The following is a 24,152-nucleotide window of genomic DNA, read 5'->3' on the forward strand; positions in this document are numbered from 1 at the left end:
TTGAGATGTCTTCAGAGAGCATTCCATAAATATTCAAATTGATTCTGGCTTGGACTTCTCTCTAGCCGGTCTTATTTCGTAAAGTGCTTTCTTATACCAAGCAATCTATTTCTTGCTGTGATCCACTTACTAAATTTTACTAAGCAATCCATACGTAACAATAACACCTATCAGTATCTAATTTATTATCAGTTTATTTTTACCCCAGGAATGGTATAATAAAGACAAATTTCATAAAAATGGTTGCACATCGTACACTAAAAAATACACTTTGGAATAGATTATTTTTGCTTGATGGTTCACGGCATTAATGAGCTTTGCTGAGTTTCTCTGAAACTTTTTCACATTTTCGTGAGATTCTTTGATCCTTCCGTCGAGTCGTTCTCAACGTTTTTAGCTCCTTCAGATGTTTTTCACCCAGGTAACACTTTCTCCATTTAAATCTATCTTTCGTGACGCTTGATTTCCGCCTACACAGTAAAACAATTATGGCTAATTTATTTTCCCGCCTTAGGCTTTAGAATATTGGTTTACACCTCCATTATATTACACAACTAATAATACTATAAATAGTTAAGACTTACTTGACTTACCTGAAATTTTTGGGCATTTTAAAAAACGTATAAATGGAACTATTTCCTTGCATATCATTGGTCAGAACATTATTTGAATGACTGTTATCATGAAAAATCGAACATTTCAGGTTTGACATTTAAAATAAATAGTTAGTAATTAGTTGGTGTTGCGATTTTCTTATAGAATCTCCTACGTGCATGTAAATTAATTTTCATAAATTATTCTTCTTACATAAACTTAAATCAAACTTGAAATTTAAAAATGCTGGAAAATGTTGTGCATCATGATCATTGATCATGCAGTGAAAAACAGACGTGGCAGCAAGATATGGCGACTTGCCGGCTCCCCATATGACTAAAACCACAAGCAGCTGTTAAGGTAGATTTTTGGAGAACAAATAATTTTTCTAAATGCAGATTTCAATTGGCCTTTACATCTGCCTAATTTCACAGCATTTGGCAGCAATTTTTCATTTGAAGTTATCTGAAGGATCAGGTCAGGTCAAGTCAGGTCAGGTCTTAGCAGCTTAAAAACAATGTTCTTAAGCCAGACTTGTTAATCGATATTATGGAAAATCTAATTCTTACATACACATAAGTACATGTTTAGAAAAATTCCCATTTTCATTTTTTGTCTTCCCATTTTTTATTTTTTTCTTTACACATTTTTTAATGCATTGACATTTCCAAATATTTTTCAACGGTTCTTGTGATTTTTTGTGGGAAAAAACAGGCGAATATTTAGGAAAATATATTTATTTATGTCTTGTATAATTTACAGCGTCTGATTGCAGGTGTATGCAAAAAAATAGTCTTCAAGGATTACAGTTAGCGTCAAAAAAAATACACCCTTTTCGTACAGGAAACTTTCGAACACAGCATTGATATTGAGTAAATTAAATCTAAGACAACATGTTGTCAGCTGACTGTCCACCTTGCTCTAGTGGCAGAATGGATAATTAGGGCAAGACCTGGCGTCCACGCCCGCCGGAATCTGGGCTGGCACTCCAGCAGGCAGCCCAGGATTGTAAGCAGGAGCGGGATTGTACGCTGGTGCAGGATTGTATCCACCGTGTTGTCCTGCAAAACGTCCGAATCAAACCAAACTCCGCCAACCCGTCACACCTTACCATTATTTCCATAAGCGCCGGATTCAGCGAGTCCCTCACCGCGGTAGTCACCATCTCCAGTGTACTCACCTCTGTCCAGAGCGCTCTGAAGACCTGGGTTGTACTGTGGAACAGGTGCGGGATTGTATGCGTTGTATTGTGGGGCAGGATTGTACCCATTGTATTGAGGGGCAGGATTGTAAGGGGCGGGAGCGTTCGGGTTCGCGGCCACAGCCGGGTTGGAGCAGTGAGGGAAGTTGGGACAGGCTTGCGGGCTTATTCCTGCGGGAAACTGAGAGGCGGGCGATCCTCCAGCCAAGGGCCCGTTCCACACTCCGCAGGCTACTGCTACCGAACAAGCCAACACGGTCTGCAAAACAGCGTGGTTTCAGTTCGAGCCTACAGGTTTTGTAGCGACATTCTATTCCGGTTTTGGACGCAACAAGTAACATTTTCATACATGTCCCGCAACTTCCGGAATTAAATTCACAACAAATATATTTTTAAGAAATTAAGAAAACAGGTAGGAACATAATATATTCTAGGCGACAAGAGGCACTGGTGACTATACAATCCGCTGTCAATTGATGTGCTTTTTTAAAGCGTAGATTAATTGGAGCATGTTGACAGCTAACCTAATATTTAGAGCCAAAAAAATCTTTGTTTTTTTCTTTCTTTGCAATGTTTTACATTAAAATAGAATAACTTAAAGATTCCTATTATCTAAGGCCACCCTTTGCTGAAAACAAACATGTTTAATTATGTCCCGATTAAACATAAACACATTCGTGTCAAACGGCGGGAAATTCAAACTTTACACTGTTCTAAACGGTTTAATTTTTCCAACGCCTAATCAGCCCAGGATTTCATTTGAACGCGCGATACTGCTACGTGTTTAGATTTAGGTGAAATCTGGTGAGTCCCCGAGCGTGTTTGGGGTACTCCCCCACTCACGATGCACTTGACCACTACCACTAGATAATCCATTTTGGCACTTTTAAAGGATGTCACTGAGATTGTCAGTGGGGTGGGTGGTGACTTACCAGTTTTACAAACATGTTGCTATTTTGCTGGATATGAACTGAACAAGGAGGTAAATGTGCTCTATTTATATAAGTACCACACCTATCCACCCGTTGCATAGAAAATGTAACAGTCCAGCATTTTTAATACCGATCCCACACGTAAGTGGAATAAAATATAGAAGTAGAGCAATAATGGAGGGTACGATCCTCGCCTTAATCAACCTGATTAGATCTAAACTTTGTTCCTTTGCTTTCTGTCACATTGTGTCCAAGGTTTCATGCTTCATTGCCATGGTAAATATTCAAGCATTAAACAAAAAAAAATTGTAGATATCCGATAAAAAGTTGAAATACCTCTATTAGGTGAGGCTTTCCTTATTCTGTCTCATAATGAGACTGTGACCTTACCGGTGAAACAAAGCATTTTTCAAGAACGTGCGATTGTTTCAGCACTTGCCTTTCTCATCTGGGTAATGACATCACGCCAACAAAGCTCGTACAATATGATTTTTTTGTAACTTTTATTAAATTAAATTAATTTAGACTATATTACAGGTGATTTACAATTTTGTAAATATATTAATGCAACAACATGTTGTCAGCTGGCAGTCTAGCTTGATCTTCTTCTTTTTAGTGACAGAACGGGTAGTTGGGACAGGAGCGGGCGTCCACTCCGGCGGGGATCTGGGCGGGTTGTCCCACACCAGCGGGCTGCTGGTAGGCCTGGGGTTGGGCGTAGGCAGCAGGGTTGTACGCCGGAGCAGGGTTGTACGCTTGGGCTTGTCCTGAAACAGATCTGTAACGCAACTTTCGGCAGTCACCGCCAATTACCTTGGTATCCTGGAGCGAGAGCTTCGGCGAGACCTTCACCGTGGTAGTCACCGTCCCCGATGTATTCGCCTCTGTCGAGAGCGTTCTGCACGCTGGGGTTGTACTGGGGAGCCGGGGCCTGGTTGTACTGGGGTTGAGGGGCGTACTGGGGCTGTTGGTTGTACTGGTTGTACTGAGGAGCGGGATTGTACTGGGGAGCGGCGTTGTACTGGGAGACGGGGGACTGGTTGACGGCGACGGAGGGGTTGGCGCAGTTGGGGTAGTTGGGGCAAGCCTGAGGGTTCACTCCGGCGGGGAACTGGGCGGCGGGGAGACCTCCGGCGAGGGGCCCGTTGTACACCGCCAGGGCGGCGGCGAGGGAGCAAGCTAATACGGCCTGAAATTTAGACACCACTGCGACCACTGTTCACTGTCGGCACATTTTACTTACCAGTTTTACAAACATGTTGGTAATTTGCTGTTCGAATTTATAATGACAATCAGCCGAAATCTGCTCTATTTATAGCGGTACCACACCCTACCCATGGGATAACCATGAACTTACGAGATGGGACATTAACAATGGCCCACCACCACCTTGACGAGAACAGTTTTAAAGGAATTTCTGTAAGAGTTCGTAAAATGTGCTTTTGTAACGGATTTAGTAATTGTTCCGACAATTTCAAATCGGAGAATATTTTAACGAAATTGACCAACCGCGCCTCGGATGCCCTTTCGAAAGAGCACCGGAGCGTCGGAGTAGGCGCGTCTTTCTTACTGTCGGACACTTCAGGCCTTTTGACTCAAAGGGATTGCGCCCACTTATGACCTTTGCGACGTGTATTGAATTCAGACCTGACCTCAAGTGTAGCCTCCAGTATGTGTAATTAAAGATTGATTTGAATTATGCAAAAGACCTACTCATTAGTTCGGAAACTTTATTGAGTTGTTACAACAATCGCTGCAGACAGCGTCCGCTGGAGGAAACCAAGAGCTATGCGGAAACCGGAACTCTTTTTCCAATTTCCTACTTATCGATCGTCTCCATGAAATAACTCATGACTGTGATTTCTTAAAACGGCAATGGGTGCAATGGAAAATGATTTGCATTTTTTCAAAATAAAAAGTGGTTTTACTTTTTATTTTTGTCCTTGATTGATTACGTTGACCATATAAACGGACACTTTTAACCTGTGCAGAAATGTAACTTTCCTGAGAAACTCGTTCGCGAGTCTCAAGAAAAGAATTCGACTCTGCACATTCTTTGCGCATATTTTAGCAGTGGAAGTCACCGAATGCACTAAAAGAATGTCGAAATGTGTAACAACTACTGTAAAGGCAAGGTTAGTTTGACAATAACCCAGATGCAGAGTTAAAATTTTAATAAAAATCACCTAGTTAATGCTAGTTTATTAGTTACTAACTGTCGAAATATTAATAGTGTTATCGTCTTAATGCCACATCCTGCAATAAATTACGGGAAATTTGAATCAGGCCGAATATGGGTACTGACGTTTCAAGGAATACGAAAACATTACAAAACATTCTTTCAAAATTATTAATGCGAAAATCAATTATGCATTTTAGGCGTTACATAATTTTATAACTGTTAATAATGAATTAACATAGGAATTATGTTAAACACTTGTGTCTGACGTATTATTTATCGGACTTCTTTCGAATATGCTTCCCTGAGCAATTTAGAATCAAAAATATTTTTTCGAAAGTGGTGTCCTTTTCAATTTTAACGACAACTCATTTCCTGTGCCAATTAACTTTGAAATTTCGTCAATACCGGCATATTTCTTATCTTCTAATTGCAATAAAACGAAAATTTACTAATGACATTGAAACGAAATTCGTAGTCATAAATTACACAAGACACAACAAATGTTCTTGCTAGTTTGTTTCGACTACAATCTTGTTAACTAAACCAGAGAATCTTGATGATAAGTGCACAAATTTAAATGTATCAACTTAAAAAAACTTCTAACTGAATTAGTAACTATCCTTTTTGTAATGTGGAAAAAACTAATTACAAGACAATCATTATTATAATGTCGCGGCTGAAGATTACATTATGTAGATTAGAAAATTTCTAAATAGAATATGTTGGTATTGTATTGCATTTATTTTCGTTAAATATACGAATGGTAAAGTGCATGTGAACAATTTATCAGGATAAATTGATTTGCATCGTGTTTAAAATGCATTGGCTCAAAGCGTAAATATGAAGGGCAACATCAATTCGCGTCCATGATTTGTGTAGTTCAGAGCATGACTAATAAATTTAGTACCAACGCCAAATTCATACATTAAAACGTGGTTCAATAAATGACAAAATCTATGAAAAATACGTGATGAATATTCCATTTGCGTGCAAATATGTAGATGATTTCATCTAAAAACCAAGTCAGAATTAATTGTGTTGGAATGAAAAAGCACGGCTTTATGAGGTACATAATTATGGTTATGACACTAATAATGTTACATTTAAAAAATTAACAAAAATAATGCAGTCACGTAAATTAGACTTGATGGAAGTGGAGCTTTTTGAATGTAATGCAAATAAATGTGTTGGTTGTACGAGTATCTCATGTTATTGTATTTTAGAAAAATATTATGTTACAAATGAAACATTAAACACTATTAAATAACGGTTCAGTTTTAGTTTAATGTCTCAGCTTCAGTCTTCTCCCAATTTATGTATTTATTTATTTTAATTTAATTTAATTTACTTAGGGCCGGTTTCACCAACGTTAGATAAAGTTAACTGTAGGTTAAAATGCTTCGTTACTTTGGTTACCTATTGTTACAACAATGTTTTCGTACATTTTAATCTGTAGTTAAATTTAACTGACGTTGGTGAAACCGGCTCTTAATGTATCGGGTGTTCATTTAAATTTCCGGTTAAAGTTGGCGTTGAAGAGTCGATTGTGAACGCACCACTCAACACAAACTACGGTAAGACAACTGATCCGTGATTCGTAATCCGTGGTGCGTTCACAATCGACTCTTCAACGCCAACTTTGACCGGAAATTTAAATGAACACCCGATATGTACTTGATCTAATGCTTTAAAATAAATATCACTTGTTATTTCTATAAACATACAGCTGAATTGAAAAAAAAAACGGAAAATAAAATTTTTCCTAATGTAAATTTGATTTAAATATTTGTCAATTACATAATATGTAAAGTCCATTCAAAAATCAAAAAACCACTAACGTCCCATTTTCCTCGATAATTACGATTGACAACGCTGTCTAGTGTAAAATTTGGTGAGACTTGTAATTTTGAGGTTAAATGTTTATTAAGAGTCTTGTTTTTCTGGGCATGTTTAAGTAAAAATAATAAGAATCGATAAATAAATTAAACGTGCTGCTATATAAACAATATGAACGAAATTCAAAGCAATTGAATTTTATTTTGAATCAAATACATGTCATAATTTATAGTTACCAACATAGTATGAAAAAATATCTACATAGGGTTTTTTTAATTTTACCAACCTAAAGCAACAGGTCGTGGTTTTTTGATTTTTGAATGGACTTTAATTGTCTACTTGACAGTACCTATCAAATAATTTTTTTAAATGTCATTGAATTATTTATTTATAAACTGACATACCGTCAAATAATTCTAACCTATTTCTAAAAGCCATTTTCAAACTATGGCAAAAATGAAAAAAAAACGTGTATTTTTTTTACATTTCCCGTTTTTTTTAAATGCAGCTAACTTGATGGTTCCATTTTTGTCACCTCTGAAAAATATTTTCCAGAGGTATGTATTTTCATATTTGGTGGCGGAAACAAAAGACTGAGAAATGTCACAAAAATGTATTGTCAGTGTCAAATTTCTCATAAACGCCGTAAAAAGAAATGTCTAGGTAAATTTAAATTTTCGCTAAATTGATTGAAAAAATAAATTCTAAAGAAACCAATTTTTGTCAATGGTTCAAAAGGAAAAGTTATTCTCATATAATCAAACGTATTACAAATTATGTCTCTAGTTCGACGATAAATAACTTTCTTATTGCCAATTTGCTGCATTTCTGCGCCTAAATCACGAACGTCTTTGAGAAATTTGACACTGACAATACAAATTTGTGACATTTCTCAGTCTTTTGTTTCCGCCATCAAATATGAAAATATCTCCTGTAGCACACTACTTAACACCTGGATCATTATTATTTTGTTAGGTCAAGTCGTGTAATTGGGTCTTTTAATAAACTTTGTTAAAAATAAATATTTGGAGTTCTAATTTTAACCACCGTCCTTTTTTTAAATTCCGTGCACTCGTTCTCGCTTTGATGTTGTCGATAATGACGTTTTAACGGGATATTTTGAGCTCGACGACACCCATTTTGTATGAAGTAATCGATGATCACAAGTGCGATTACGCGGTTTAGATCATACCCCATTAAATCAGCTCCGAGCTGTGGTAAAAAAAGACAACTTTGCGTGAATGAACCGGAGCAGCATAAATTTACCGGAAAAAAATAGATTAAGTGTGTATTTTTATATTTCTTCTTCCTTGCTTTCCATTTAAAATCACTTCTGTTATCGCAAAACAAATAGGTGGCAACACTTCAGCTTTTTAGCTTTTCAGTTTAACATCAGTTATTGGTGACGATGACATTTTTAATTGGGTACATATTTGGAAATGAGTAGTGCCAAAACAATATTTAAGACAATCGGAGAGGTAATTTAATTTTGCCAAGAAATTTGAAAAATGCTTTTAAAATGAAAACTAATAATAATGAATTTATTTGGTTGTCATGCTGACGAAAAGTCAGTAGATTCTTCGTTAAGTATTTTATTTTGTCTAAGGACACGTGGTCATTAGACTTTCGAAGAAGATGGGACACGATATGTATTACAGTTGGCTTCAAAAAAAACGGGAAATGAATTTTGACCTAATGTGAATTGGAAATTTAATTTGTCAATTTATGTCAATTTTTGTCTGTTTGACAGTAGTATTTCTGACACATAAGTGCAGTTTTTTAACCTAAATTCTAAAAGGTCGTTTCAAACTATAAAAATTTAATAAAATCTGACAGAACTTTTTCTGACAGTTCCCGTTTTTTTTTTAAACCAACCGTACAATCTATAAATATAAAAACTTCAATAGAATTTAATATGCAGGCGGATCCATTAGCGTTTATATGGTTTTGTTGTTATTAATCATTTGGTATGGACCAATCTAACAATAAGATAAAACAAATTGGTTTCTGAACCAAAGGTATATAGTAGGTAATTGCCGCTATTTGTTTGAGAAAAATAATACGTAACCCAAGATATTGATCGAAATTTGTTTAAATTTGTCCAGAGGAAAAGAGTTGATGGCATGCGTGGGCTCTCATAGCCTCTAATTTAAACCAGATAAAAGACATGTGGGATAGTGTTGATTATTTAATTAAAGGTCATTTACAACAATTTAAACCAACATTTTAAAAAAGCGAAAAATGATTGGGAAACGATTAGTTAACTAACGTGTCTTCCAAAAGATTTGTACTCAAGTGGCCTAATAAACGTCTTGGATTTTCTCATGGGCTGTGAGCCATATCTGCGCAAATGAAGAATATCGGTCTCAAGTAGGCGCTACAAACCGACCGGAAAATTTCGTTCATTCGTTATGTTATTGTCGTCTCGCTATCGTCTATTTGCATGTAAAGTAGTCGACGTTTTCAGTTTTCATTTATAGATTTTTCACTGGTTTATCGCCCCGTCTTCGCGCAGATATTTCCAAGGTCACAGCCCGTGAGAAAATCCATCAACTCTACTTGCTTTATTGTTTCTATTAACGTGTGGCGTAGCTTCATCAGAGCTGATGAATACCTGATACATTTCATAGCTCTGTCAAATATTTCGTGAAACAGGAACAAACAGGACGAAAGAAAGAATTCTGCCCAAAGACACTGGAGCTAGAGCTCAGATTAAAAACAACTTGTTATTTTTTTTTTAATATACTGGTTATAGTACTTTTTGTTATATTTTGTTACGCGATTTAATTTAAAAAAAAATACAATTCTATTCGTAGAAATACAGGGTCTATCAGAACTGGCGGATCAAAATAATACGGTGAATTCATCATCTTCTGGGAATAATAGGAAAAATATTTAAAAAAATCCATCCTCATTGGATTTTAAAATAAGAACGTTGTTAATTGACCAATCGCGTGTAGATATAATATTACCTTAAAAAATTATATTAGTAACTATCGAAACAAATTTGATTGTTGCAAAGACATAATAATTGAATATTATTTTGAATTTTGAATTAGAATGTATGATCAAGCTAATCGTAAACACATTCAAACGTATGTATTTCTTTTACCAACCAGTTGCTATTTTTAAATGTATGAAACAGTAAATTGTGAAAGGTGTTGCGTGGTAGAGAGTCTGTGTCCATAACTATATTTTTTTATTATCCCAGCTCTTACCATTAACTAATAAAACAGACAAAAAACATTCCTTTTACGACGTCTTCATCTAAACATGGTCCCAAATCGACTCTAAGTAAATAATTTACCTGATATAATAATTAGAAGAAAAGTAGTTTATAACAATTACAATACAAGATCAACAATATTTTCAAACTAATTTTTATTGGCATAATTTTAGGCTAAAAATACAGACAGAGTTCCCACATACATAATCACAAACCTACAACTTATACAGTACTATAGATGTGAATTTTACAGTTACAATTTGTAGCCTTTGCCTTCAAATCTAACTTTAGACTTAATTATTGTGAAGATAATAGATAAATAACGTCAATACATACAATAGACCAGTTTTAACACTTCACACCTCATACATAATGTATGCTATTCAAATCCTACAAATTGCTAAAATTTTAAATAGAGATATTTAACAGTACCTTGTGTTTTTTTCTATTGTAAATATGTAAAATATTCGTAATGAATATTATAATAATGAACATACCTTCATATTTACAGCGCAATGTGGAAAATGCATAGGAAATTAAAACACACTTTATGTCATGTTTTTTTTTATTGTTGCAGATTGATAAAACGTGATATTTTCACGGCATCTGGAACACTCTCGCCTTAAAAACTCCACCAAAATTTCCTCATTGTCTCAATTCCTCCCACAAAGCTACTAATTAATCGATTCATCTCATGAACCTGTATGGCCAATAAATAAATGAATAACGACCGACACACCCACCTGTTTGCAGTAAAAACTTTGATAACACATTAGACAAAACGCATAAATTTGGATAAATATTAATAAGTGCCATTATATAACAGTGCCTTATCAGGTTTGCGGTGCGAACGGTCAGAATTTTCCACGATAAATTTATTCATCACTGTTTTAATTTTAATTTTTGTATACTCCGCGCCCATCCCTCCTGCACGCTCCACCGACGGGTGCGTTCCATATTTATGTAAAACCTAGACATACATTAAATTTCCAACGACAAATGTCAAACGACAAGTACCGATTCCCATTATGACATGTCCGATAAAATCATTATTACCGACGGTACTTTAAACGGCCGAGTCAAGTTTAACCGGATAATAAAACGTAACAATCTCCGCCAGAACCGTATCGGCTGCAATTTTCGAAATAAAAGGAAAAAATTGCGGGTGTCCTTTCCGCGGCCCTGCACTTATATTTTCTCCGGTGGCGAGAAAGTCAATCACTGTTGCACTTTGCGTGGACTGTAAATTATCATTCTTGCCGCAATACAGGTAATAAATTAATTTCGATAGCCTTGCTCGGACCTACAGGAGAAGTGCCAACAGTGGTGCTAATGAAGGCGCCTCAGCACCTGGATTGTATTGTAACGACCAAATAAAATATGTGAGAAAAAAAACTTGTTGTGTAGAAAGTATTTCAGGGTCAAGACTTTTAATTATAAATCTTAACATGCTGGACCAAACCCTTTAGACTTTTTGTTTACGTCTCGTGAGTGATGCAGATTAAGATATTATCTGTTCGCAGATAGAAATTGTCCTATATTTCATTCTTCAGCATTTGCCCAGAAGCGCGTCATTGAGTCGTGGTCTTGGACCTGCTACCCACAATTACTCCAAAAAATAAACAGTTATTTCAACTGGAATGATTTATGATCTGATTTAGATTATTATTAGTACTGAAATATTTATTTCAATTCGGACCGATAAAAAGTAAAAGTAATTTTAAAAAGTACAAAATTCCTACGCCCAGCATGGTTGATCAAATGGTACAATCAATTGAGACAGTTCAGGGTCGTATCCTATGCTTTTACAATTAAGTAAGCGGCCGTTGCACAGGTACTGTGCCTGTTGTTAATCCGTAATGGCTGTTAATATTTACTAATTTGTAGTAAATATGGTCAGGCAGAAATTAACACTTTAAGAAAATTATAATCTGTACGGGGCACGCGGTGTTTATCTCAATCAAGTCAATTTGAGTTTAATTGATCGATGATTAATCGATTCAGGATTTTATGGGTTAGAGGTACCAATAAACGCTAAATGCCTGAAATTAGATACTGTCATTAAGTTATCGGCAATGATAATTTATTGGAATTAGTGGTTCTGGTTTGAATATGCGACGGGGCAAGGAAAGTCGTTGGAATCTCTACTCGGTGTCCGAAATTACCACAATAATCCCTTAATGAGTGAAGGAAAATGACTACTGTTTCACTCCTCACAGATCCAGTTCTTTGATTTATTTATTTAAACGGTTTAAAACCTTTGAATTTTGAATGAAATATTTTTTAATTGAATTTTTAATCTTGTCAAAATTTCAATTTCACTTGGAGTGGCGGACAAGATTTCCATTCTTGGATGGCAATAGACGGCCGAGCACGATTTCGATTATCGGGCGCCTCCTCCGTCGTGGTAAATGGTCACATTCTAACCGTCTCGGCCAGCTTTGATTGAAATATCAAGGTCATAAGACCATGGCTTACTTCGACGCGACAACTACTGGTACACGCATTCAGGAAACTTCATTTACATAATAACACACATGACACATGTAACTCCTCGCGTTCGGCTATGCCTCCGAAATCATTTAATTAAGCCGAAAATTAAATCACATTCTGACATTGTTTTCAGGAATTTTGCCTTGGTTCCATTCGGCTAATCCAATTATCGAAAATTACTACATTTACAAGCCTAATGTAAATTGTTGTGAACGATTAGCATTGCAATGGCTGATTAACTGGGAATAGTGAGTGTGGGTAAAAGTCATCTAGTTTCTGTAATTATTCAAAATAATGCGACGGTTTATGTTTATTCAGCTCCGGGTGGGTTTTAGAGTGCACTGTGCGATGCTTTGGCACGGCATTTCAAAGAAGTCACGTGGCTAATCACGAATTCATTACACACTGTGTTCACCTTGTAAATATCTTTATGATGGATTTAATTACGTTGAAAATGTAGCTCGTTGAATTTAGCATCATTTAGACGTTTCGCAGTCTTCCGCATGTCCATGAAATCCACAAACAAAGCCAAATACAGAATGGGACTAATTAATTAAGTAATTAACAGTCTTTACACTAATTTGGTTTCAAAACTAAGTCGCCTGTTGCATCACCCCGTCTTAACGGCTCTGTAAATGGTATCGTCATTAGCAGCCTTGCTGATAGCACCGAAATAACTCCAGTCAGAGGTTTAAATTTTCTAAAATATTTTTCACTTTATTGCAATAGTAATAATTATTTACTTTCGCACATCATTTTTAAATAATTATCAAAGCAGCCGCAACCTAGTACGTGCGATAGCAGATAAAACTGACCCGTTTGTTGAGTTTAAATTCGAATTTACCGCTTTTATGTATAACTGGTTGCCTACACTAGCCAAAGTACAATCAACTGGTAAAATTTGACAGTTATTCAAGTGAATGCAAAACGACCATGGTGAGTAGTTTTATCACTAAAAACCGTTAATTTCACCTGATATTGGTATAATTCGTGCACAATTAAATTGACAATGCTTTGCTTTCTTTTAGGCAAACTACACAGAAGACCAGATGGCCGGTAAGTAAAGAGAAACGCGTAACTAGGCTATGTAGCCCCGCCTTACATTCTTCCTTACACATATCACGGTCTTATTTGTTCAGTTTCGCTCTATTTCCTCCAATTATTTTTCAAATAATAATATTTTTTATTCATGTGAACACGCACATTCAATTCTAAGGCCGAATTAGTACGTATGTGGCCCAATGTAGAAAAATAGTAGGGAACGAGCGCGCCCGCAATGATTCATCCTGTTGATTTTATCCATATTTGGTACTGTTTTGAAAGTTGCCACTATTTCATCAGTCCCAATTGGTGAGAAGCGCAGATGTTCTTCAGCAGTCTGTGCACCAACTCACCATGTACCTTTACGAACCACCTAGCAAACTCACCCTGACTTCAGTCGAAGGTAATCGCACTGTCGCGCAACTAACATACATTTTGTCCGTTTTTAGAATTCCAAGAGGCATTCCAGCTCTTCGATAACCGGGGGGATGGAAAAATCCACGTGGCCCAGATTGGCGATGCTCTCAGGGCCTTGGGGCAAAATCCGACTGAATCTGATGTGAAGAAGTACACCCATCAGCACAAGCCTGATGAGCGAGTGTCATTTGAAGTGTTTCTGCCAATCTACCAGCAAATTTCCAAGTCGAGAAGTGCGGACACCGCTGACGATTTTATCGAGGGGCTGCGCCACTTTGACAAGGATGGAAATGGTTACATCAGCTCAGCGGAGTTGCGCCACCTACTCACGACGCTGGGTGAGAAGTTGACAGATGATGAAGTGGAGCAGCTGCTCCAGGGACAAGAGGATTCCCAAGGGAATGTCAACTATGAAGAGTTTGTCAAGTTGATTATGTCCGGTTAATGTTAAGTGTTGAGGCTAATGTAGCTTATTACCGGGTGCATTTAAAGTAATTTATTATAGTTTATCCATATGACTATGTTTGACTATTGTTTTTATTTTGTGTTTTATAGTGCCTTCATTCCAATTTATTATATTATAGAGGCATTTTGTATTAGTCATTGTACTTAGAGATCAAAAATATTTGTAAGTTGATTAATGTATTTTTCACTACCAGGTTGTTACAGAGCATGTGTGTTCATAATAACCATAAAAATATATTAATATTGAATGAGTGACTACTTATTGATAAGATATGAATCGCTTTCCACTCATAAATAAATTATTGCGCAATTGCTATTGTGTGACATCAATCAATATGCTACGATTCTAACCTCAAAAATTGCTTAAAGTAATCTTGTTACAGTACAGTTCTTTTCAAGCTAATAATACATTAGGGGTTAGTTTATGAAAGAAATAGTTTTATGCAAAGTTTTTTTGTAGCATTAGGCAAGTAAAATTTTAAGCCCCGTGTTGCTGATAAGGTTAGTAAAAAGTTCAGTACCCTTGGATTCTTTTCTTGTTATTGATTTTAATTTGTAAAAAAACACATGGAACGTTCAAATCGAGCAATTAGCGCTTCTTTTGATGTTACTCGCCAAGTTTTCGCAAGATGCCGGCACCACTGCGACAGGTGTTAAGAATTGGCGGTAAAAACTTGATGTTACTACCCCAAATTCCCGCGTTATTCGGCATTTCGTGTGTGGCGTCCGTCAGGTACATTTGCTCGGAGTTTTCAAAACTAGAAAAACGAACCAAAATGCCTTCCTCGAGTATCGTGATGAAATATACCAAAGTGGTCCCAGAGGCCTACCCTCCAACCAAAGGCTCCGTTAAAGCTGCCGGCTACGACCTCAAGAGCGCCTACGACTGCACCGTGCCCGCTCGGGGCAAAGCCCTAGTGGATACCGGCATTAAAGTACAACTCCCAGAAGGCTGCTATGGAAGAATCGCCCCTAGATCGGGCTTGGCTGTGAAGAATTTTATCGACGTTGGAGGTGAGAACTTTTGCCGTTTAACAGATTTTTTTGTTAATTTGACCTTGCATGTAGCTGGGGTAGTTGATGAAGACTACAGAGGAGTCATCAAAGTCGTACTGTTTAATCATTCAGATAGTGCTTTTGAAGTCAAGAGTGGTGACCGCATTGCCCAATTTATTTGTGAACGAATTTATTATCCTGACCTTGAGGAAGTTAAGGCAAGTTATTGGTTTAAAATTAAACTTTCAAGCTCCAATTGTACTGTTTTTACAGGAACTAACTGAAACTGAGCGAGGAGAAGGTGGCTTTGGATCAACTGGAAAAAATTAGTTTGTCAGTATTATGGTGTTTATTTTTGCTTAACATTGTTCTTGTTACTTTATGTTGTTCCTACTTAAGTTCAAATAAAGAGATTGTGCTTTTTTACTCATAATTCTAAATTTTTTGAATACATATTTTTAACATAACCATACATGCACTTATCTTTGAACATTTAATTCCCATAATTTTTTTTCAATATATCTGGACTATTGGCCAGGTTTGAAGTTTTAAGTTTGTGCAGAATCGCAATTCTGGTTTAAAAGTTTAAATTAAATAATCGTTTAAAAATAAGTAAGTAGTTGTTGGCTGGGTGGGTATTGCAGTTTGTTCAGTTACCGACACCGGTTGTCAGTCGGAACATGGCGAACGAAGTGCAGTTGGCCCAAACAGCCCTCTCTGGGGGCGATACCATTTTCGGTAAAATCCTTCGCAAGGAGCTTCCTTGTAATTTTATTTACGAAGACAATTTGGTTGGTATCCTTCGAGGTACGTATTTTTTGAGGTTAACTGGTGTTTTTTCTAGTGCGTAGCCTTCGACGATATTAATCCGCAGGCCCCCGTCCACTTTTTGGTAATTCCTCGTAAGCCCATTCCTCAGCTGTCCAAAGCCGAGGACAACGACGGCCCGTTACTCGGACATTTGTTGGTCGTCGCTCGAAAAATAGCCCAAAAACGAAACTTGAAGAATGGATTTCGTATCGTAATTAATGACGGCCCCATTGGAGCTCAATCCGTTTATCACTTACACGTGCATGTCCTATCGGGCAGACAGCTCCAATGGCCTCCAGGTTAAACTCCAACATGTTTATACTTATCAAACTTGTAGCTTTGTGATTCTTTCTGGTTAATATGTATGTATCGGTATTGTTTTAATTTGTGGGAGAATAAAACCAAAATTTAGTAAATTAACGGCTATATATTTTTTGTCAATTAAAATGCATATAATTTGGTAATTGCCAGATACAAACTATACTTATGCAATAAACAAAGTAATATAGTACAAAGATGAGCTCAACATCAATTGTGATTCACAAGATGGGTAAGCTAAAAAACTTGTAACAAACACTACTAAATAAAACCTAAATGTCACACATGTGACACTGACTTCACACAATAAGAAAACAACTCCATCAATACAGTATGAAAACAACTGTTGTTACTGCTGCAAATTCACAAAATTTTAACTACATATTTCTAAAGATTGCAATCATTTTTATTACAGCACCGCCTTTGTTCGTTTCAAGTGTTATGGGCCATATTAACTCGCAATATACTTTGGACTTGTTTTATTCAAGGTCCACAACATGTTCTGAAGTTAAAAATATAATTACATTAATGCACGTGCAAGGCCCGCCCAGCATGTACATTGCTCTATCACAAACCATCCTTTAAACTTTTAAAACTTCTCAAAACGTGCCATTCATAAAATATTTATTGTCCCAGGTGGCCAAAAAAATTTACTAAAAATTCGACGTTACCTGGATAACGATCGCCTTCAAATCTGACACACCAGGTAGCTTAACACACATTTCAGTCTGAAGAACATCTAAATTCAACATGAATTCAACCTTGTAGTAAAATTTAAACTTTATTAGCATAAATATAGATTTATCATTGGGCTAGGTCGGGAATTTTCAACACTTTTCTTCAATTAATTATGGAAATTCCGAATTTAAAATCGTAACAATTGATTGGTTGAATATAACATTCCATTCAGAACAAAAGTGAATATTTTTTTGTTTTATGTAATCTCAAAAATAAGATTTATAGTGTTTGTGCGTGCGACACGTTTAGATAAATTACAAATTAGATAAATACTCGTATATTGTGCGCACGTGGAGACGCCAATAATTCGCAATAGATTGCACAATTGGAAAAATCAAATAGATCGACCCCGGGACTGTAAATTTGAATATATTCTCTCGATATAACTCGTCGATCGGTAGACGTTTTCCTTACGAATAAATTCCTCGACTTCAAAATGGCTAAAACAGTGCATTAAACTTGAAGTCGTCACCAGAGGGCACCTTCTCTCGTACCATCCCCCAATTTGCAACACTAACAACATCAACATTTTAAAAACTCAGCAATATAAAATAAATCTCTCTAAATTTAAAATAAAACTTTTGGTAAAGCTAAATAGTAACTATATGTAAAAAAATCGCCACACTTTTTTTTATATCACCCAAAACGACGTAATTTGATTCTGTAACAATTTTTTCCAACGAAAATAATGGCTGAGTTGCGACTGAAAAATTGGACACGTATCGTATTTGTCACTCCTTTCACTCAGTACTTTACGACATCGAACTGCATGGTAACCGCGGCGAGCCCATTTGGGTTAGGACCCGATCTAACCACTGGAGCGGTCCGTTGAGGTGGAGCTCGATCCAACAGGGCGTCGACGTCACTGTCTGTCTCCTGATATCAAAAAAATACACGCTCAAAAGCGACAATTTTATCTTTTTTGCTTTTCACAATACCTATACTCCGCCCCCCAACCCTTAACGAACGACATTCTTATCGTGCACATCCTGGTCAACTGGTACACGGCCTCGAACCCCTGGCTGACAGATTGCGACAAAAGAGCTGCGAATTCCTGATTGTTGAATATTTTCAAATTGCAACCTGAAATCGAACGCAGCGATCTCACATTAACCTTTCAAATAATGTTGCAGTTCTGTTAACAACTGGAATTTGGTAGGGTTTTGTTATTTATTATTCAACGAGTCCAACGTACCTGGTGGTATCTTGCATACCGTCGCCGGATGCCATCCGTAGCGCTGATTGCAATTCGGCGATTGGACAAAAATGCTCGAGTCGCTCAAGCACTCGGCGAAAACTTCCCCACCTTCAAAAATCACATGAACGCACTTTTTTACCCTGTCCGTCCATAATTACCTATGTAGTACAGTCTTACACCTTTTCCTATGTGCCGTCGAGTTTGCTCTACGACTGTGTTGCGATTTACGTTGGACAGCAGCCCTAAGCAAAACCTACGGAACAACTTTACACTGTTTCAGAATTCTGATTCGCGCTCGGTTACCTTTCCGAATTGCTGGGGTCGGTGAACCCGTCCACCGTGATCGAAGGTTGGCTGGCGTGAAACGTCTCTCCTACTCTGGTGTTCAGTTCGTAGTAGCTGATGCTACACCAGAAGGCGGGTTCGCAGTAAAGTACGGGTTGCGCATCGACGGGAGGACTAGGCGTTATCCTGGACATGCTCATGTTATCGTTGGGGTCGATGGGATCGCCGTCTTCGGACATGTAGCCGGGAGGGGGTGTTTCGGTTGGTGGTGCGGCGTTGTGGGGAGATTCCATGTTTGCTGGCGCACCGTTCGGACACAGACCGACGGCGTCCATGTAACCCCCCGAATGTTGCATGTGCAAACTGCAATTTTTCATAATTAGGGTGTTAAATATTGAACGGACGAGGTGGCAGATTACCCTAGGCTGTTTGTGTTGTGGGGAAATGAGGTGTTTTCCGGTACCGACGTGCTGAGGTCTTCGAGAGAGTGCGGAAAGAGGTTGTTTTCGTCGCTTAACGTGTGACGGGGGACTAAAATTGCGGGGAGGGCTGGAATCAAGAGCAAAAATCTCAATCGACATTGACGGCCACAAGTTATTTTTTCATTTTTTATTTTTAGTCTCAATCTTTAGTTCTGCCTTACATAATTTCCAACATAAACTTGGCTCCGGAGTGACTGCTGATTTATTTTTGATTTTTAAATACGGTACTTTCACACAAACACGTCGTCAAAATGGCACTAAAAATGAAATCCAAAATTTTACTCGTGTGTTGTGTCCGAAATTATTCATCGCATTAGTGTTACAGAGTATTTCAATTAGTTTTTTCTTCAAAAGAAGAGTGTTCCGGCAAGAAAATGGAATCCTTATCAAATTTTCATTTTTCTAATCTCTTGGGAAATGTACTATTGCGAGCACGGAATTTCGGGCAGACTTGAAATTTGACTGATATAAAATGTGAAATAGACTTTAGGTGCTAGACGTATTAATAACCTCATTTTAATATCCACTATTGTCACACATCATTTTCACAAATTGCATTCATCAATCCTGAAAAGTTGCAGGTGCTTAGATGTGATTTTCCAAAAACTGAACAGTGTTTTATTAAATTTTGGAAATCAATAGCCAAAATGTAAAATAATTGTGCATAATATTTGTGACAGTTTATTTTGAAGTCCAGTCAAAATTAATTATGACATTTATGACAATAAAGCTTAGACTACATTGGGTTTTTTTAAATGACATTTAAGTTGCTGCCCGAAATTCCATGCTCCCAATAGTACCTTAAAATTAGATGTTCATCGACTAAAAAAGACTTTTAAAATTTGATACTCATTCATTTTTATCTCATTGTTAGTTTTTTTTAAGAAATTAATTTGGTAAGAATCTTGACATTTTTACAATAGACAAGTTTTTTATTATTACATTTATTTTGTCTCCAATAGTAAAAAGATCCTTGTAAAGTTATATTCTGATTAATCAAAATATTAGAAACCCAAGTGCCCCACTCTGTTGTAATATTACTATTGTAACTTTTTTCTTAATTCCTCGAATCTTAATTCGCCATTTTCTGTTTTACAATTGTCATTAAATGTGACGCTTGTCGCGATAGTTCAAAACTAGACATGCGTTGGCATTTCCAGCGCCAACTCTAATAACAAATTTAATGGATCGCACGATATAATTCAACAAAGAAATCATCTCTTAATGCACATTTTGATTTAAAAAGGAAAACTTGGACCTCTGAACCAAGTTCAAAAAGACTGGAGCGGGTTTCCATAGTGTGTAATTTCTAATCTCCTGGAGAATGCTCGCATGGTCAATTTTAAATGATTGATTGAACAATAATTCTTCGTCATAAACAATCAATTTTATGTAGTTTCTGGCAGTTGCTTCACAAGGAAAATGATCATTGAATAAAAGTTTATCGTTAACCGTAACTTTTGTTTCAAATCGAATAAATCCCAATAATTGAGATTAGATAATGTAGTTTGTTTTAATTGTACTTTCATCTGATTGCCGCAGATAATACCCGTTGTTTTTTCGTTATAATTTCAAAATCAAATAGACCATCTAACTATTATTCACGTTCCACAAAATCTTCTTTCAATTACCAAATCCCCCGCCCCACATTATAAAAAAAGAAAGAACTTAACAATCCATGTTGGAATAAAGCAATTATCGATTTATGCGTTTTTTTGTTTTATACAAAAGCAAGTGGTGAGTGTACTATATATTTCCAGACTCTCCTCAGTGCAAGTTTGTGCAATGATATGCTAAAACATCGTTGCAATTTAAATAATTAAGTGGACGACTTGGTCAGGCGCTAAAACAATTGGGTTATAAAAATTTCTGAACCATTACGTAATCATCTGAGACTTGTGGCTTTGGGAAATGGGATTTACTCGAATAAGAAAAAAAGAAATATACTTATTATCTCCACATGCCGCCAAAGGAAAAACGATTGAATTTAATTTAAAAGCTTCAACTGTGACCGTTTTCAGTTTATCTGCGATCATTGTTAATACTGCGGCCTATATTAATATAAAGACGAAGATAGCATCTATAATTAATATCAAGTGTTACAGTCAAAGAACAAAAAATTAATTAAAACGTGTTCCGACATCGCAAATTCGCACTTTGATGTTACGCCACATCAACGAACAAAAAAAAAGAACTTGTTCGTCGGTTAAACTCTTCGTCTTTCTTCGGCGTCTCCGTCTATTCTTGAACGAAGGAAAACACCACGATCTACTAACTTTTGTTGTTAATTAATCAATAATCAAATTTTGTAATTGGTGTCATACTCGATTTCTGCGAAAGCAACATTTGAAATTATTCCTTCCGCTCTTTTATAAATGTTTCTCTCTCGAAGTCAATGTTAAAAGAATCATAAAAAAATAACAACGATAATGTATTATCCATTGCTCGTCCGACTGTAACAGATTCTACATCGAAAACAATCGATTCTTAAACAATCCAAACAGCAAACGATTTTTTTTCTATTACGTTATTCCACAAGAGATCAACTATAATGCATAAAACCTTGATGTTATGAAAATGTATGTATTTATAATGTACCATAAAATTGTTACACATATTTTGATTTTTTTAATTTTTAAAATCATATAAATTGGTAAAAAATCAATCGACCGTTATAACTACGGATCTGATATAGCTTACGAATTTCATTTGACACACAACATACCAGATTTTGAAATGTATTTTTTTTCTAATCCAAAATTTTTATCTTGCATTTCACAAAAACCATTCGATTTCAAGACGGGATCTTTGCGGGTTTATGTAACATATACAGCAATTAAAAAGCTTCAAGAAAAATATTACCAGCGGGCAGAAAATATGCACTACAAAGTGTTAAAACGTTCAGGCAACTTGTACTAAAAATTTAAAAAATGGCAAACAAGAACTTATTACTGCAATACATAAAAATAAAAGCTGACACCGCCTTTTAAATTAACGCCATCTTCCCCTTTTTTTTTGTTAATATTAAATTGGTTATTTATTACTTTTGTAATTATTTAAAAATGCCTGTGGATTGTGAACACCTCTTCCTTTGCTTAATCATGAGACCGAGAGTAAGATTAATTACAAGCGAGACATTACACGTAATGCACGTTTTTAATATTAACTGACACAGAACAAATTTTGCTCGTCACTCGCTCGTCTTTCTGAATTAACTAACCTTTACAACGATGAAAGTATTGATTCCGAAGGTCTACCGTTATCAGCAACCATCCGCCAAATTAAAAATTTAATTAGAGATGTGAAATTTTCTATTCCGTTGTGTTGATAGATTTTTTAATTAAAAAAAATCAAAAAAAAATTAAACGCTGAAGGTTTAAATACATATTATTAAATCCTTCTATAATTTTCAGACCAATCATGTAATTATTAATTTTTTAATGACTACATTTGGTATGTACACCATAAAAACAATTATTAAAGAAAAACAGACCTATGGTAATACATTAAATTACATGATTTCTTTAAAAATGATTTTAATGAATTTTCAACATCTTTGAGACTTCATATCCCAGTTTCAGAAATAAATCGTTAATTTTTGATAAAGGAATGTAGTATCTAGCCAGTGTTTGATAAATTTATTGAATTATATTTTATTCTTAATGAGTGATTATAATACCTGGACTTTCGATTCTGGTGTAGTGGTATGGATTAACACAGACTTCCTCTTTTTTCAAGGTATATGCATATTCACAGTTATCGAGGGGTCTGAGCTCATGGTGCGATTGCAGTTCTGGCCATCTCCATAACCGGCAGTAAATCACGTGGGGCAACCCTTTCCTCTGTTGTTGGACATTCCCCAATTCAGCAGCCGGGCGAATTCTGCAACAATTACCAATAAATCGCGATAATTACGATCGAGCAATTAAAAAATAAAAAAAGCAGAATCTGCTTGATGGCAGCGATTTAACAGAGTAATCTGTGAGTGATTTATGGGGTTGGTAATTGATGTGAAAATTGCGCAATTTAGGCAAAAGTGGTATGAGTGGGTCCAACCAGCACATTTTGCAGACATTTAGGGTAGGTCGCAAGCCAGACGTGGCGCGGTGAGAGGGGTCTAAACAAATCCATAATACCTATGACCTTAAACTTGGTGCATGAGCAGACAGCGAGGCCCAAAACTTACCTAGGAATTGTGACGCATTTCGTGTTATGGTTCTGCGATGAAATGGCTCTTTCCAATTCTTCTAAAGCGCCGGATTTTTTCAGTTTCTTCACCAAACTCTTCACGGCCTTCTCACACCATTTGTCATCGGCGTCAGTGCCTTTTTTCCATCCCAATAATCGTTTAACGACGGGCGGCGTGAACGACGGTAACATCCCACTCATCACCATCAAACAGACACTATTCGGAAAATTTCACGCGCACGTCTATCACAAATTTACTCGTCCACAAATCGCCAAAAATTTTACAAAAATTATTGCTTTGCCACTGCCATATTGTTCTTTGACAGGCGGACGATGATTGTCCTCGATCGAGCTACAAGCACAGATTCATCCGCAGCTTCCGTCTCTTTTCGACCTTTGCCAAAAATAAAAGAAAAAAAGTGCCCACGTACTTCTGAGATAACATAATGCGCATGCGCTTTTCTCCAATAATTAACAACACAGTGTCGGCGCAACAAGGTAACCTCAAGGAGCAATGTTTACATTGAAAACTTTATACTTTTAATTATTCCCATCATTTACGTAACCTTTATTTCTTGTTCTAAACTAAACAATAGACAATAGGAAAAACACTAATCACGAGTGATCTTAAAGCTGTTTTGTAACAATTAACCACAAAAAATTAAAATTAGTTTTAAATTTTTCCTTTTTTAGTCAAAATACAAAGATGCAGCTTATCTACGCTATTTCTATAAGGTGTTCATTCTATTT

General features: G+C 36.3%; 6 protein-coding genes across 8 annotated transcripts; 3 read left to right on the forward strand and 3 right to left on the reverse strand.

The window, feature by feature from the left end:
- Positions 1-1,315: 1,315 nt before the first annotated feature.
- Positions 1,316-2,880, reverse strand: LOC138124242 (uncharacterized). The gene is made up of 3 exons (XM_069039218.1): positions 2,728-2,880; positions 1,706-2,054; positions 1,316-1,655 (listed from the first exon to the last, which is right to left on the reverse strand). Exons 1-3 carry the CDS (start codon positions 2,824-2,826, stop codon positions 1,516-1,518), a joined length of 588 nt encoding a protein of 195 aa, XP_068895319.1. The 5' UTR covers positions 2,827-2,880; the 3' UTR covers positions 1,316-1,515.
- Positions 2,881-3,213: 333 nt separating this feature from the next.
- On the reverse strand, positions 3,214-4,130 carry LOC138124266 (uncharacterized). The gene is made up of 3 exons (XM_069039253.1): positions 3,971-4,130; positions 3,541-3,916; positions 3,214-3,494 (listed from the first exon to the last, which is right to left on the reverse strand). Exons 1-3 carry the CDS (start codon positions 3,983-3,985, stop codon positions 3,340-3,342), a joined length of 546 nt encoding a protein of 181 aa, XP_068895354.1. The 5' UTR covers positions 3,986-4,130; the 3' UTR covers positions 3,214-3,339.
- A 9,144-nt stretch (positions 4,131-13,274) lies between these two features.
- On the forward strand, positions 13,275-14,639 carry Mlc-c (Myosin light chain cytoplasmic). Of its 2 annotated transcripts, XM_069037272.1 has the most exons (3): positions 13,275-13,400; positions 13,493-13,520; positions 13,955-14,639. In XM_069037272.1, exons 1-3 carry the CDS (start codon positions 13,398-13,400, stop codon positions 14,365-14,367), a joined length of 444 nt encoding a protein of 147 aa, XP_068893373.1. In that variant the 5' UTR covers positions 13,275-13,397; the 3' UTR covers positions 14,368-14,639. The 2 variants fall into 2 exon arrangements, with proteins under 2 accessions (XP_068893373.1, XP_068893372.1); XM_069037271.1 differs by lacking the exons at positions 13,275-13,400; positions 13,493-13,520 and adding an exon at positions 13,619-13,908.
- Positions 14,640-14,726: 87 nt separating this feature from the next.
- Positions 14,727-15,816, forward strand: dUTPase (Deoxyuridine triphosphatase). Its single transcript, XM_069037270.1, has 3 exons — positions 14,727-15,401; positions 15,456-15,601; positions 15,657-15,816. The coding sequence occupies exons 1-3, from the start codon at positions 15,017-15,019 to the stop codon at positions 15,711-15,713; spliced, it is 588 nt and encodes a 195-aa protein (XP_068893371.1). The 5' UTR covers positions 14,727-15,016; the 3' UTR covers positions 15,714-15,816.
- Positions 15,817-16,012: 196 nt separating this feature from the next.
- Positions 16,013-16,609, forward strand: HINT1 (histidine triad nucleotide binding protein 1). Its single transcript, XM_069037273.1, has 2 exons — positions 16,013-16,174; positions 16,228-16,609. Exons 1-2 carry the CDS (start codon positions 16,064-16,066, stop codon positions 16,495-16,497), a joined length of 381 nt encoding a protein of 126 aa, XP_068893374.1. The 5' UTR covers positions 16,013-16,063; the 3' UTR covers positions 16,498-16,609.
- Positions 16,601-23,795, reverse strand: Smox (Smad on X). Of its 2 annotated transcripts, XM_069037268.1 has the most exons (8): positions 23,401-23,792; positions 22,894-23,096; positions 19,152-19,281; positions 18,751-19,095; positions 18,606-18,700; positions 18,445-18,555; positions 18,188-18,332; positions 16,601-18,125 (listed from the first exon to the last, which is right to left on the reverse strand). In XM_069037268.1, the coding sequence occupies exons 1-8, from the start codon at positions 23,607-23,609 to the stop codon at positions 18,002-18,004; spliced, it is 1,362 nt and encodes a 453-aa protein (XP_068893369.1). In that variant the 5' UTR covers positions 23,610-23,792; the 3' UTR covers positions 16,601-18,001. The 2 variants fall into 2 exon arrangements, with proteins under 2 accessions (XP_068893369.1, XP_068893370.1); XM_069037269.1 differs by lacking the exon at positions 16,601-18,125 and having other exon boundaries at positions 18,284-18,394; positions 23,401-23,795.
- Positions 23,796-24,152: the final 357 nt, after the last annotated feature.

This window comes from Tenebrio molitor, chromosome 2, assembly GCF_963966145.1.
Source record: "Tenebrio molitor chromosome 2, icTenMoli1.1, whole genome shotgun sequence".
Taxonomy (NCBI): domain Eukaryota; kingdom Metazoa; phylum Arthropoda; class Insecta; order Coleoptera; family Tenebrionidae; genus Tenebrio; species Tenebrio molitor.